The sequence below is a fragment of the Camelina sativa genome, chromosome 16 (genome assembly GCF_030686135.1).
Source record: "Camelina sativa cultivar CO46 ecotype springtype chromosome 16, ASM3068613v1".
Lineage (NCBI taxonomy): Eukaryota > Viridiplantae > Streptophyta > Magnoliopsida > Brassicales > Brassicaceae > Camelina > Camelina sativa.
The window spans coordinates 10,462,798-10,477,606 of NC_141895.1; the positions used below are offsets into that span (position 1 = coordinate 10,462,798).

General features: G+C 34.2%; 2 protein-coding genes across 5 annotated transcripts; both read left to right on the forward strand.

Annotated features, from left to right (window-relative positions):
• The first annotated feature begins 4,497 nt into the window (after positions 1 to 4,497).
• LOC104750268 (protein WVD2-like 2) lies at positions 4,498 to 7,413 on the forward strand. 4 transcript variants are annotated; one of them, XM_010472040.3, is made up of 7 exons: positions 4,498 to 4,693; positions 5,075 to 5,461; positions 5,580 to 5,665; positions 5,760 to 5,853; positions 5,976 to 6,047; positions 6,278 to 6,388; positions 6,774 to 7,413. In XM_010472040.3, exons 2-7 carry the CDS (start codon positions 5,081 to 5,083, stop codon positions 7,080 to 7,082), a joined length of 1,053 nt encoding a protein of 350 aa, XP_010470342.2. In that variant the 5' UTR covers positions 4,498 to 4,693; positions 5,075 to 5,080; the 3' UTR covers positions 7,083 to 7,413. The 4 variants fall into 4 exon arrangements, with proteins under 4 accessions (XP_010470342.2, XP_087348301.1, XP_087348303.1 ...); XM_087492175.1 differs by having other exon boundaries at positions 4,541 to 4,693; positions 5,075 to 5,479; XM_087492177.1 differs by having other exon boundaries at positions 4,608 to 4,813.
• A 2,549-nt stretch (positions 7,414 to 9,962) lies between these two features.
• LOC104750267 (putative serine/threonine protein phosphatase 2A regulatory subunit B''delta) lies at positions 9,963 to 13,469 on the forward strand. Its single transcript, XM_010472038.3, has 11 exons — positions 9,963 to 10,450; positions 10,767 to 11,015; positions 11,114 to 11,219; positions 11,293 to 11,392; positions 11,583 to 11,688; positions 11,831 to 11,921; positions 12,055 to 12,196; positions 12,274 to 12,421; positions 12,508 to 12,617; positions 12,712 to 12,994; positions 13,089 to 13,469. Exons 1-11 carry the CDS (start codon positions 10,319 to 10,321, stop codon positions 13,227 to 13,229), a joined length of 1,608 nt encoding a protein of 535 aa, XP_010470340.1. The 5' UTR covers positions 9,963 to 10,318; the 3' UTR covers positions 13,230 to 13,469.
• The last annotated feature ends 1,340 nt before the right edge of the window (positions 13,470 to 14,809 follow it).

Here is a 14,809-nt window from a genome sequence, read left to right on the forward strand (position 1 = left end):
TTTTTTTTTTTTTGCAGAACGGGTTCTTCTTTTTTTTTCTTTTTTTTTTGCAGAACGGGTTCTTTTTTTTCGATCTTTTTTTTCTTTTGTTTTTGAAAGTTAGAAGATGAAAAGATAGAAAATGAAAAGATAGAAGATGAAGAGATAGAAGATGAAAGAAAGAGATGAAAAGATGGATAGATGAGAAGTTGAAAGGTTTTGATTAGAAAAATGCAAAAAGTCCTTGAGCGGGCTCTGATACCACTTGATGTGGTTCTCCCAAGGAATCGACGATTTAAGGTAGGTAGACTGATAATCCTAGAAATTCCGATTGCTCGCGAAGCTGGATGATAAGGCGTGAGATAAACTCGAAAATCCTTATGCCCAAACTCTCTTAAAACAAACCAAACAAAGCAAGGCGGTGGAACTTTAGATAGAAGCTTCGCGGAGACAGATGACAAGGCGTGAGACGAAACCCAAAATTCCTTGTGCCCTAGACTCTCTTATAACGACTCTTCAATCCTCAGCTAGTGAATGGCAACGTCAAGTGCCATGGAATCACTTGATATACCGAAAACTCTTTGATGTAACCCACCAAGGAGAAAGAACAAGTTCCAAAGGAACAAAGGAGTTTTCCACTCTCAAATAAAAGATAAAAGATTACTTGATTGAATGATTTTCTCAAATGAGATTACATGTGTTTATATAGGGATAGAAAACTTGGTCACAAAGCCAAGTATTGATTATTCTTGAAACTAAAAACATTAAAGATACTAAGTTGAATGAAGACCAAACTCTTGGTGCATGTTTCCTTCCTCCAAAGTGACTTTTGGTGCATGTATCTCTTATTTTCGTCACTCTTCTTAGACCACAAAATAAAGTGATTATTTTGGACTTTCTTGGGCTTGTATTAGGCTCAAAGTAGACTTGACTTGATAGATATCATCCCCAATACAATTTCCCATGTTCTCTTTGCTCCAAATATCTTCAAATATCAACTGAACAGCTCCAGCAAGCTGTTTGGTCCTTGCCCTTGTCATTGGTCCAATTGGTACAAGCATAACTACCTCAGAAACAAGCTCAGCTTCCACTTGATCATCCTCATTGCTTTCCATTATCGTATCATTTTCTTTTGGTGGAGTGTCGACGTTGGTTGCTCAAAGAGTACGAGAGTGGTGAGAAGGAAAAAGAGATCAACAAAGCTTTGTGTTAGAGAGAAGGAAAATGAGCAGAATCGTTATGGTTTGGGAGGAAACGGTTTCGACATACCAAATCGTTGTCAAAGGTAACGAAAGTTTGAGGAATTATTTCCAAGTCTTTCATCGTCATTCTCCTTTTTACAGAACTGGATTTGCATTTAAACTATGTGAGTTATGGGCAATTTTGTCGGACATATTCTCTCAGTCGCAAATTGAGACCAGCGGGTGTTTCGGGCTCGGTTGCGGGTTCATCTGAGATCTGTTCGTGCCGAAATTTTGTGGGATGCTTCTGGACGTCTAGACATTTCTTTTTATTGGAGGGATTGGAAAGTTAACGGTTTGTTTTGATTTTGTGGTCTTACCTTTGAGTTTGTTATTTTCTGTTTTTCCAGACAGTTGGTTTCAACGCTTGTTTGTTGTTGTGATTGGTTGTAGGAGCGATTTTGGTTGTTCCTGGCATTTGGAGGGTCTCTTTTGGTTGTAGTTATTTTTGTGAATCACTTGTTAAGGTGAGTGCGTAACCATGAGCTTATCTAAGCGATTGGCTTGTATGATTTATTTTGTGTGATTATGTTTAGGTGTGGTGAAAGTATTATTGGTTGCTTTGTTTAATGGTTGGTTTGTTATATTTTATTTGTAGTTGTACTCTTGATTTGCTTGTGTGTATAGCTCGTAGATGGGAGGATCGCCTCACTGGGTAATTCTGGTAATACTCACGCATCTCATTGTGTTTGTGGTGCAGGTAGAGGCAAAGTTTGACCGTGGGATCATGGCAATGAAGAGGAGGATGTTCTAGGGACTTAGTTGTTATGCTTTGGTTTCTTCTAGGTTGCTAGAATTGGAATGTTGGTGTTAGAACCATGGTTTAAGTTGTTAGTTTTTGGTCTATAATTCTGGTTAATTATTGGTTTCTTATTATTGGTATTTTTCGCTGCTTATTTGGTAATTTGAGTTTCTGCATATTCAAATAAATATTTTGGTTTATTTATTTGTTATTTATCATTTATTATTATTTATTACTCCCTCTCTATCATAAAGGATGATTTTCTAGTATTTTTTTCTTGTATCACAAAGAATGATTTTCTGTATACTTTTATCAATTAATACTAAGAAATTGTAAATTTGAAGAACCATTAAATGAGAATTTAAAAGTTTGATGAAATACTATTGGTTAATAATTATAAAATATCTTATTATAAATAATACACGTACTGCTAAACATTATTTTTTTTTCTTTTTAATTCATGTAAAAATCCTAAAACATCATCTATTATGATACAAAAGGAGTATTTATTATTAAAAAAAAGAGGTAGGGTCGTTTCAGTTTGGTATCAGAGCCAAACCCAGACGAGTATGGAGTCGAGTGGGCTCACACCGTCGGGGGTGACGGTCTTGGTGCGCAACGAGGACGTTGCGATCTGTTAGTGGGGGTGAATTGTGACACCCGGTTTCAGAGACTTGCGGAGAGGTTTAAAAGAATTGATTTGACCATCTATGTAACCAAAGTGCACTTAACTTTTTGGTCAAGGGTCCTGAGAGAACTCCACAGTTCAGCGTGCTTATGCTAGATTTCAGGATGGGTGACCTTCCGGGAAGTGATTGTCGGAATTGTGCGAGTGAGGACAAAACACAGGGAAAGATCATATGGTGATTAGAAAGGATATTTCTAACAAATTCTCAATGTTAAATCAATTATTTTTGGCCAAATATTGGATCAAACTAGGTAAATTTCAGTAATTAATAATATTTTAAGTTTTACAGGAATAGAAATTGTTACGATTTTGCAGAAATCATATATGTAAAAGTAATGTCTCACTCCATATTGATTCATTTGACAATACAAATTTTTTATATAAAAATTATTCAAACTATAAATAAAACACATTTAATCATGAGCATTTTTAAAATTAAATATGTTTCAAAAAATGGTATTTTTGAAAAAGATATCTCAAAAGAGGTATTTCTAACAAATTCTCTTTATTCATATATATTTGACTCACACTTTAATAAAAAGATTTTTTCTTTGTAAATGACGTCGAAGATTAGGGTTCTTTTGATATGAGTTCTTAGTAAAATCGAACTTGTGAGCTCCCATGAACTACAAAACAAACTCTAAAAAAAAACCAAAATTGTTCAACAAAGTATACTGTATTAATATTTCATTGATGGTATGTTGATGGGAATGCTTTCATCCGGTAAATCCAAGCCGTTCCTAAGATTATATTGTAAGTTGCGGATATGTCCAATACGGTAAATTCTACCATCTTTGGAACATCGGCTCCAAGCACATATAATTTTATTGTACCGACTACCTAGCGACATCGAGGTGGCACCCATAAAGATTATCAAGGGGAAATAGGTCCTAGATATCCGATTTCTGTACTCGCATTCGCGGAATTGTACTCAAATATGAGTTTCACCAAATTTAGTGTCGATTAGGATTTTGAACACTTCACAATTGGCTACCTGGGAGTAACTACAAGTGTACCGTTATTGGAGCTTTCTGAAGTGCTAGGTCTCGATTTCCTTGAAAGTAATCTTCGTATCTAGATGAGAAAATGCTATAGAGAATTAATAATAAACAATACTATAGAAAATGCTTATTTAAATATATTACAATGAAAGCATATGAATAGATAAAAATTGAACAATTTTACAAATTACACAATTGAAGAATTAAGAAACCATATCAATTTAATTATAATGTTAAATAGATTATTATATAAATTTTTTGCATGTATAGTTAAAAAACTTAAAAATATATATATTAAGTTAATTAGCTTAAAATGTCAATCTTCAAATATATACCGGTCTTATCCGCATAGCTTAAGAATTAAAAACTCTAAACTAAAGAGTTGTGGATAACTATTAGTGATTTCATATTATTTTCACAATGTTTAGAAAGGGTTATTGGTTCTATGATTTTAATGGATTTGGAAATCCAAACAATAATCATGTGTTATTCAATCATAGATTTTAAAATACTTATCAAAATCATGTGTTATTACTTCTATGATTTACAAATACTTATTAAAATCGTATGTTATTCATTTAATGATTTGGTTTTGGATTTCAAAATCCACATTATGTTTTTAATGGATTTGAATGGATGTGTAAGTATGAAATAGAAGGATTCAAATCCAAAGATAAAACATATTATTTCAAAATTCACGTTCTTTGATTTTTAGAATTTTACAATTTCATATGGATTTAGAAATCAACTCTCCCTTCTCTTCTTCAACTTATCGAAAAAAAGTCAAAAGAAGTTAAATAAAGCGACACGCCCAATAAAAAGGCAAATAAATTTGACATTCTATTCGTCGAAAAAAAAGTAACGTATTTGTATAACGTCAGTAAAGTAAATCGCTGTTGACCCAAAAAAACAAAAAAAGGAAAAACAAAAATAAATCTCTCGGGAGAGATAGAAGTGAAAAAGGGGATTTTTGCATTTTGCCCTGAGCGGAAGACAGAGAGAGAGAGAGAATGTATTTGAGGAAGAACCGGAGCTAGAAATCGTAAGAAAATTCGAAATTCCTATCTCTTTTATTTTCACGAAATCTCAGACAAATGTGGTTCGATCTGTACAACGTTGTCCTATTTTTCGATCTGTGCTTTGGTCGATTGAAATAAATTAGGTTTCGCCTGTTTCTCTTTCAGACATATCTTTGTTCTTGTTCTTGTTTTGTTGATTCTGATGAATTCAATTTTATATCCGTAGTTGATGTCTTAAATGCAACATTTATTCATAGATTGTTTCGGTAGATTCTTCCTTTTGGATGTTTCATGATAGTTTTTTAAAATCTGCAATTAAAGACGAATTTTTTTGGTGGGTATATATATATATATAGAAGGAACTGAGCATTTATGTATGTATACAAATTTTGTTGTTGGTGTAGTGTGTAATGGGGAGAGAACCTGTAGACAAATACATGGATAAGACAAATAGTTTGACAGCTAGCTCAACCGGATCTTCTGATGATAATAAAGTCCCAAGCCCGTCGACGACAATGGAACCTGCGGAGGTGAAGGAATGCACAGAGCAGAACCTGGTTGCAGATGATGATGATGTTCATTCTAGGCAAGGAGGGATGACTAGGACACCTGATGATGACCATAAGAAGAAACTAAGCTCATCTTCAGCTAAAACTCGTGCTACCACGAAAACGACTGTTCCAAAGCCGTTTTCTCTGTCGGCTGAAAAGCCTAGAAGAGCAGGATTCGATAATCATTCCTTAGGCAATGGTGCTAGCCACAACTCTTCTTCAGCATCGAGAGTTTCGCAGGTAAAACAACCGCGAAAGGTGCTGTATAAGTTGTTTGTTTTCTTTTTTTTGTATTGTGAAGTGTCTAAGAACTGAATCTTATGTAATTTTCCTCCTTGTTCTTTATATATATGTTCAGCTAAATTCTCCTCTACCAGCTAGGAAGACAACAGATCACAAGAAGCACCATCATGATGATGAAGATAGTTTTTCTGTTGCTTCCTCGTATCCTTTATATGAAGTTTAACGAAAAAGGAAACTTTTGTTATTATTAACATCTAACCAGTACAAGAATTTTATGATCCTTAGCCATATATAGATCTGCTACATCCATAAGAAGTTTTAAACCCAAGATAACAGTTGGAGTTGCTCCAACATTTACTAGCACAGCGAGGCTGGAGAGACGGAGAGAGGTAAATTTCATTTGTAACAATAAGGAAAAGTTTTTTTTAGGAAGCTTAGAGATTTCACACGTATTGTTTCCTTTTTTATGTTTGTGTTACTCTGCTAAATTGTCAGCATATTATGGTTTCAGTTTTACCAGAAATTAGAGGAGAAACAGAAAGCACTTGAGACAGAGAAAAGAGAGAACGAGAAAAGGCTCAAGGTAATCGTTATTAATATCCTCAAGCATACACGTGCATTGGTCAGTAGATAACGTAGGAATCTTGTTTAGATAGTTTTCATGTTAGTTATATGACAAGAGACAATGTTCTGCATTTTCATTATGAATAACAATTCGTGAAACGAATAATCCTACACGGTAGATTCAATATAATGTATATCTTCCATTCTTGAGCAATCTCAAGAATAATTGAATATATGTATTTTATTTAGGAAGAGCAAGAAGCAGTCACTAAGCAACTCAGGAAGAACATGGCTTACAAAGCTAATCCTGTACCAAGTTTCTACCAAGAGGGTCCTCCACCGAAACAGCCATTGAAAAAGGTATGGAGCAAAACCGCACTGCCTTCACTTTCTTTTTCCTCGCCTCCGCTTTATATCATTTTATTGATTGTCCAAGCATGAACATTCAGTTTCCTTTTCTTGTGATCGGGTAAGATGGTGTTATCCTCCTCACCAACATTTAGTTTCACTTTACAGCCACATTAATTTCCTTATTATAATCATGAACACACATAATGCATAGTAACATTAGCTAAAAGAATATCCATATTCAGATGTTGGATTTTGGTTATTAAGCTCTATGGGTGTAAATAAATGAGCATGATTCCTGGCCATCACTTCGTGTCATCCTCTTCATTTTTGCAATACGCACAATATAAAAGAAAAACGGAGATTTCAACTTTCTATGATTGTTTTTGATTTGCAGTTTCCTTTGACTCGGCCCAAGTCACCAAACCTTAACCGCAGAAAGAGCTGCAGCGACACACTTAACTCATCATATCAGGAGGTGAAGGGGAAGCATTGTGCTCGACACCGTCACAGTGTAGGCGTTTACAAGGAAGAACCCAAAGCAAACAATATCCCGAGGACACCAAATAGCAGTAGCAAAGACCATATAAGAAAGTCCACAAAGGAAACACCAAAGTCTGAAGAAGTGCATGGAAAGTTTGTGGGAAAGAGCAAAAGTAGCTATGATGGAGAGACAGATGAGAATGGGGCTGGGGTTGTGGAGTGAAGCGCCGCGTAGTTGTAGTTTCGTTTTGACTAACTTGATGAATGAGAAAACAAGAAAAAGACTGAGAAGCGACTGCAAGGAGAACAGGTTTTAGAGTGAAGGAACAAGTTTAAAGTTTCTCGTTATTTGTGGCGTTGTCTAATATTATCTAAGATTCGATTGTTCTAAATTTGATTGCTAAATCAGCTGGTTCTATTTTCGTTTGATATTTTCTTATCTGTTTGACAGTTAATGTGAAATGTATATTAAGGTTGTTGTATGGATCCGATATATCCCAACTTAAATTATTATAACTAGATTAATGGTTGAGCTGAGAGACATCTATATATAATTTCATTGTGTTAGTATGTTTTGTTTCTTCCGACTTGATGTTATCTAAGCAAGTGTAGTTTTTGTTTTGTCCAAGGAGTATTTTCTTTTTTGGGAAACATAGTGTCGGCAGAGCCAGCGGTTCGTGTGGTTAAATTGTGATTTTCAACTGTGTACTAGTTTAACAATCAGAAATGAATAACAAAATGGTCAAGATACATGATTAAAGTCTCATTATTGATACGGATTTTATTTTTAATGTGAGATAAGACTTTATACGGAATATATTAGTTGTGCTTGTGCATATGTAACATAGGTTGTTATGGAAAGATGTCCATCAAACCTAAAATGCACCAAATTAATCCATATCGCAGTACAATTTTTTTACATCATAAATTTCATTTCTAATGTGAATACATGTGGCAAGTCTTTTAAGTGCTGAATCTTATTAAAAATAATCAACTACTATTCAATGCATAAGAGCAAAGCCCTTTGTTTCACAAAGAATGTCCTTCTAAAATTTTATTTTATTATTGTTTCATAAAAAATGTCATTGTACATTTTTGATGTGATTTTTGTGAGATATAAATTTTGAAATTTATTTTGGAAAAACGATCTGTCTACCCCTAGAAAGTTTCATATAGCACCACAACTCCACGGAATTCAAACATCCGTCCACACAAACCAGAAGTTTTAGTACAGTATCCCCTCGTATAAAAGTTTGAAACTTCAGAACACACAAACACAAACGTTGGATTTATTGGTTTATGACTTAAACCGATACTAGACCACCAACACTAAACCAAATTAAAAACCTGATCAATTAAAATCAACACTAAACCAAATTAAAATCTGAACCACCTCCTTCTCCTCCTTCTTCTTGTCCTGATCCCAACATATACAGAAACGAAAGCAACATCTACCGATCACGAAACCAACACCTCCTTCTTAAAAATCTGAACATACTTTAAAACACAGAGGGCGAAACAAGAAGGATTGGATTATTTTAAATACCAGAGATAAACAAATCTGAACCTAGATATTTCAGCTTTTAACCCAAAAATAGAAAGATGAATAAAAAGATGAACCCAGAAATTTCAGCTTTATAAACCCAGAAATAGTAAGATGAATAAAAAAAATGTTCTTAAGAAATTACTAACACACAAAACTCAATAAACCAGATTTTTTAAAAAAAGAGAGATTCAACGAGAGAGGGATAGAGAACTTATCTGTTGAATGAATCTAAGATATTCACATCTATAAATATATATAACCGAACACGGAGAGAGAGAGATAGAACAAAGATGTTCGTTGTTCTTGGACGAAGATGATTTTTATTATTTTCACCCGATCGAGCTTAATTTTGACTACTTAATTAGTTGAAGTGGGATCTGGAATCAGAAATACACAAAATACAAAGTCTGCTCTTTTTCAAAGTTTTGATATTTATCGTATTTTGTTTCGTGGTAGCATTGAGCTTTCAATTCTTCTGTATCTCATGGTTTCGTGATCGGGAGATGAAGAAGAAGGAGGAGGAGATTGTTCAGGTTTTTAATTTGGTTTAGTATTGGTGGTTTAGTATCGGTTTAAGTCATAAACCAATAAATCCAACGTTTGTGTTTTCTGAAGTTTGGAACTTTTATACGAGGGATACTGTACTAAAACTTCTTGTTTGTGTGGACCCAGATCCAGGTTTGAATTTTGTGGAGTTGTGGTTTGGAACTTTTATACGAGGGGATACTGTACTAAAACTTCTTGTTTGTATGGACCCAGATCCAGGTTTGAATTTTGTGGAATTGTGGTGCTATATGAAACTTTCAAGGGGATACATATCGTTTTTCCATTTATTTTTAACCCAAAGCTAGCGATCATTGAATTTAATGTATCATTTTTTTTAATTTGTATGAATTGTCTTAAAATGAGTCTTGTATTTGGTAAATCGGAAATTCTTTTATACCGCATAGTACTTCGATCTGCTTTGCTCTGGACACTTGTACATATCTCTTTAGTTCAAAATTTAAAATTTATTAATCAACAAACAAAACAAATACACAATCGTTGGGAATAATTAGGAAATAAAATCTGAAAAGAGGGGCAAAACGCAAAGGAGAGAGCCATTGGGCTTGTTCGTTTGGTTGACGCAGGCGGTTGCGGCTGCGGCAGCGGCAGCGACTGCGTTTACGTTTTTAACCGCTGAATCGAAACAACGTTTAAAAATGTTAAACGCAGTTGCCGCAGCGTCATAACGCAGGTACCTGCGGCAAACAAACGAACAACTATACCTGCGTCTGCCGCAGCCGCAGGTACCTGCGGCAGCCAAACGAACAAGCCTAATAGTCGAAATTATTTGGACTGGAAGCAGAACAATACATTCCCATTATATATATAATGAAACTCGAATGATTGATTGGGAACAAGACTAAGCCACTGGAAATTTTAAATTGCAAATGTTAGAAGTTTCTGATGTGTACTTCTTACTCAACGTGCCAAAACGTTAATTAGTAGTAGCTCACACTAATAATGTTAATTACTAAGTCATAAGTACAATACTACAATTTTTAGGAAAGTTATTTACAATTTTTCAACATTTTACTAGTTATAGTTTTGACTTTTTGACTGAAGAAAAAAAAAGGTTAATTAAATGAGTGTGTTACCCTCTTCTCTTCTCTCTCCATCAACCCTTAATTTTCTGCAAGTTTCAGAGCTAATCCTCCTCCAGCATCGCACGGATCTATTATACTTTTTCTTTCTTTTTTTTTTTTTTTTTTTTTTTTCATTCTCAATTGTATCATAATATTTCCTTATATTATTATACACATGTATAACAAATACTATCTCACTTTCTTCAATCAAAGCCATTTGCTTTGGATAAATAGTATTTGAGAAATTTTGATCACACACAATTTGAAGGAAGAAAGATCAAAACCATGGAGTCTACAACGCTTGATATAGAGCTGTTGCAGTTGCCTGAGACATCACCAGTGTCGATGAAATCTAATCAAGATTTTGTTAAGAAGCTCTTTGATCAATGGCTTGCCCTTCCTGAAACCAATCGCTTGGTAAATAAAATGTTTCTTTTTGACATTTTTTTTTTTCTTTTTCTTGGATAATATGATTTTTTTATTTGCTGGTTTTGAATCTGGATGGTGGTGACACGACGACCGCACTAGTACAAATCATTTGTAACTAAAATATATATTTTTGGAAAATGTAGTTTTGAATTTGAATAGTGACAGGCCCTTGATATGTGATTTTTTCTGTATGCGAGTTTTGAATCCGGATGGTGACATAACGACACGACACTAGTATAAACTACTAGGATAATAATTTTGTTATTGGATATGGAATTAAGGAACATTTGTATGATGATTACAGGTTACATCTTTGGTAAATGATGCAAAGGCAGGAGTGGCTTTGAATGTTATGTGTGGAGGAGGCTCTTTGGGCTCGAATTCAGGGTCTAATAGTCCATTGGCTTCAATTTTTCCGGCACGTAACGGGCCTCCTCTTTCTCCAAGGAACTCAACTGGTTCGCCTCGGATCACTAGACAAAGGACTGGTCTTTCTAATCTTAGCTCTCCTCTCAAAGTTGTTTCTGATCATGTCAAAGAGCTCATTCCTCAGGTCTACATTTGGACCACCTTTGAATTTATTATCATAAAGTCTCTTCTCTGTATTTCTTTTGTGCTCAAGTTTTTCTATTGTGTATGCAAAATGTATAGTTTTACTTTGAAGATGGTCGCCCACCACCAAATGAACTGAAAGAGCAGTGTATAGCTAAGATCAACAGTCTTTTTTATGGCCATGAGGATGGTTTGCAAATCCAAGGTTTGTTTCTCTTTTAGATATCTTCATATCTAATATCTACTGACTCTAACAGTGTCGTTCTTTCGTTTCTCAGAATTTACATTAGTCACTACTGAGATCTGCAAGGTTCCATCATTTTTTTCCACCTCCATTTTCAAGAAAGTTGATACCAATAACACTGGTTTTGTGAAAAGGTTTGCAAAATTATATGCCTAGCTACAATGTTTGATTATTAAAACCAAGTTGATAAGAAAGTATGTTAGTCCAGAGATTAAAACCAAGTTGATAGTCCAGAGATCATAATATAGCAAAACCATTGATTTTGGTTATGTTTTGGCTTGTGGACTGCTCATCACATGTGGTTTTTTACCAACTTCTTTACAGAGAAGCCTTCATTGATTATTGGGTTAAGGGAAATATGTTGACAAAGGAGATAACAAGTCAGATATTTACAATACTGAAGCAACCAGATCACAAGTACCTTGTCCAGGTGGGTTTTCTGAGCTGCAGTAAAATTGTCACTTTTTGTATTTTGGTCACATAATTAGATGATTTCGTTACCTCCTTCTTTTGTATGTAGAAACTTTTCTTAATTGAAATGTATTCACTTCTTGAGATTATTTTTATGACAGGATGATTTCAAGCCTGTGCTCCAAGAACTATTAGCAACACACCCTGGTCTTGAATTCTTACAAGGCACACCTGAGTTTCAAGATAGATATGGTTAGTCCAACACTATGACGTTATCCAATTTCTTTTAGTTCATTTTTATTCCTTTGTCAAGTATATTTGAAAAAGTAATGACTATCTGAATATATGATTGCTTGTAATGTTTGTGAAAACATTTTGGCAACAGCTGAAACTGTAATATACAGAATATATTACTACATAAACAGAAGTGGGAATGGGCATCTTACCTTGAGAGAGCTTAAGCGAGGAAATCTAGTTGATGCAATGCAGCATGCCGATGAAGAAGAGGACATCAATAAGGTTTTGAGGTAGGTGGCCCAAATATAATCAGTAGTAATATTGAAATTAAACGGCTTCTATTCTGACTCTCTCTACCGTTCATCAGGTACTTCTCGTATGAACATTTCTATGTCATATACTGCAAGTTCTGGGAGCTGGATACAGACCATGATTTCTTGATCGACAAAGAAAATCTCATCCGATATAGTAACCATGCACTCACCTACAGAATTGTCGACCGAATCTTCTCTCAGGTTAGCTACTCTGTATTTGCATTGTCTTCCATATTTTTTTTATATACTAGCCGTTGGAATGTCATTGTCACTGTGTACTTATATAGGTACCGAGGAAGTTTACTAGTAAAACCGAAGGAAAAATGGGATATGAGGACTTTGTTTACTTCATATTGGCCGAAGAAGACAAGTCATCAGAACCTAGTCTTGAGTATTGGTATGAATGTATCCATATCTATATAGACATGTCTTTGTGTAGGTGTTACTTGGTAAGAGCTCTGTTTGTGTTATATTAATGTTTGATGAATTAGGTTCAAGTGCATAGATTTGGATGCAAATGGAGTTTTGACGCGGAACGAGCTGCAATTCTTTTACGAGGAACAGCTGCATAGAATGGAGTGCATGGCGCAAGAGGCGGTGCTGTTTGAGGATATTTTGTGCCAATTATTCGACATGGTCAAACCAGAGGACGAAGGGTACATTTGTCTGAATGACTTGAAGGGCTCTAAGCTCTCTGGAAATGTGTTCAACATACTTTTCAACCTCAACAAGTTTATGGCGTTTGAAACTCGCGATCCCTTCCTCATCCGCCAGGTATTACACTATATATATTTTAAAAAATCTAGTTAGCCTATATATACTTATAGAGTTATTCATTGTGATATGGTTTATATCTGGATATACAAAGGAGCGGGCAAATCCAACATGGACGGAGTGGGATCGTTTTGCTCATAGAGAATATATTAGGCTATCAATGGAAGAAGATGTCGAAGATGCTTCTAATGGAAGTGCTGAAGCATGGGACGACTCACTTGAGGTCCCCTTTTGAGTTTCTTTAATGGTTAGCTCTCTCACTACAGAAAGCGGACCAACGAGTGATGCAATAACGTTGTTGACAACGACTCAGAATTACGTACAAAGTAGAGAGTTGGGGTTTGTAATTTCAAATTTTTTACATTTGGATAAAATTTGACACTAAAAACTTATACATGTCAAAAAAAGTATCACACAGATTGTCGGGGTCGAGAAAGACGCATTTTCTTTACAATATACCTAAAATCATATGCAACCTTTGGCTAAGCGCTTAATTAATCTCTTCTAATGACCACATAACCATTCACCAAATGACTCATAGAAGGCTTAGAAACTATTCTTGTACAATGTACATTTGGATTTAGAAACACACAATTCAGAAAAAAAAATCTAGATCAATTTCAAACCCTTCAATTTAATTCCAAAAGTACTAAAATTTCACAACTCTTGAAGGTTCGAGATATTAGGAGACACTTATAATAAACTCTAAAATTTTCATAATGTTAATCGGATTTTTTCATCCTTCAAAACTAAAGATACTTTTGGTCAAATCACTACAATAAAATATTATGATAATAACTAACCTGGGAATATTATTCCTCAAAATCTCAGTTAGACATCTCTTCGTTCTCCAATTTTTCAATGAAGCTAACACTATTTTTTTTTTTCATTAGCCAAATTTCTATATTCCTAGGAAGCAGTACTCGATCTCTGGTGTAGTAGTACCTTGTACAAATGGACTTAGATGTTGCCACTGTACTAAAGTCACTTCACCTAACACCATTTTTTTTCTTGCCAAATTATAATTAATCACAACATGTGTTCACATCTTTACATTATAAACCGGTTTGTACTTGTTCATATTGTGGTGATAAATAAAAACATCAGCAAATATTAAGTAAAAAATAACCAATTTAATCTTTTTTTTTGGGCAACAACCAATTTACTCTTTTAACATAAAATTACTGAAACAAACACAAATTTATTATGTGTATAACTCAGCTAGTTGCTTTATTTGTCGAATGAAAATTTCGAGAAAGTTCATACTCTTCTGAATTGTTATATTTGAGATTAAATAACTAAAGAAATTATATGCTGTATAGGAAAGGAAGATTTTTTTTTTTTTATGTTATGATTGAATGTAGATTGCATACCAAGAACCATACTTCAAAAAAATATATTTTTTCATATATAATTGAGACTATAAGTACATATATAGAATGAATTAGTAAGGAGGTTTAGCACTGAGTTCACACACCCCTCCTCTTGGGTATCCCATAGACATGCATTTTTTTATCGCATACCGGTGTGAGTTTACATCCGTCAAACTTGCATTTGTAATATTGCCCTATGTGTTTAACAAAATATATATATAATATATGTGTGTGTGGTTCATCTTAAACACATTAATAAATAATAGTTTGATTACAAAATAATCAATTTAATATTTTAACACGTCTACACATGAGTTTTGTCTTTATGTGTGTTTAGTCAAACCATTGTTTTCAAATGAGAAAATCAAATCATATTTCATAAAATTTCAGGTAATAAAAAAAAATTATATCCTTTGACAAAATACCTAAAATCATAGGCAAA

What these genes read in the sequence shown, in the direction of transcription:
- LOC104750267 (XM_010472038.3), top strand. Translation starts at nt 10,319, where the DNA reads ATGGAGTCTACAACGCTTGATATAGAGCTGTTGCAGTTGCCTGAGACA. An exon ending in TTCCTGAAACCAATCGCTTG is followed by an intron (nt 10,451 to 10,766) that starts GTAAATAAAATG and finishes TGATGATTACAG; the next exon opens with GTTACATCTTTGGTAAATGA. An exon ending in GAACCTAGTCTTGAGTATTG is followed by an intron (nt 12,618 to 12,711) that starts GTATGAATGTAT and finishes TTGATGAATTAG; the next exon opens with GTTCAAGTGCATAGATTTGG.
- LOC104750268 (XM_087492175.1), top strand. Translation starts at nt 5,081, where the DNA reads ATGGGGAGAGAACCTGTAGACAAATACATGGATAAGACAAATAGTTTG. An exon ending in AGGTAAAACAACCGCGAAAG is followed by an intron (nt 5,480 to 5,579) that starts GTGCTGTATAAG and finishes ATATATGTTCAG; the next exon opens with CTAAATTCTCCTCTACCAGC. An exon ending in AGTTTTTCTGTTGCTTCCTC is followed by an intron (nt 5,666 to 5,759) that starts GTATCCTTTATA and finishes AGCCATATATAG; the next exon opens with ATCTGCTACATCCATAAGAA.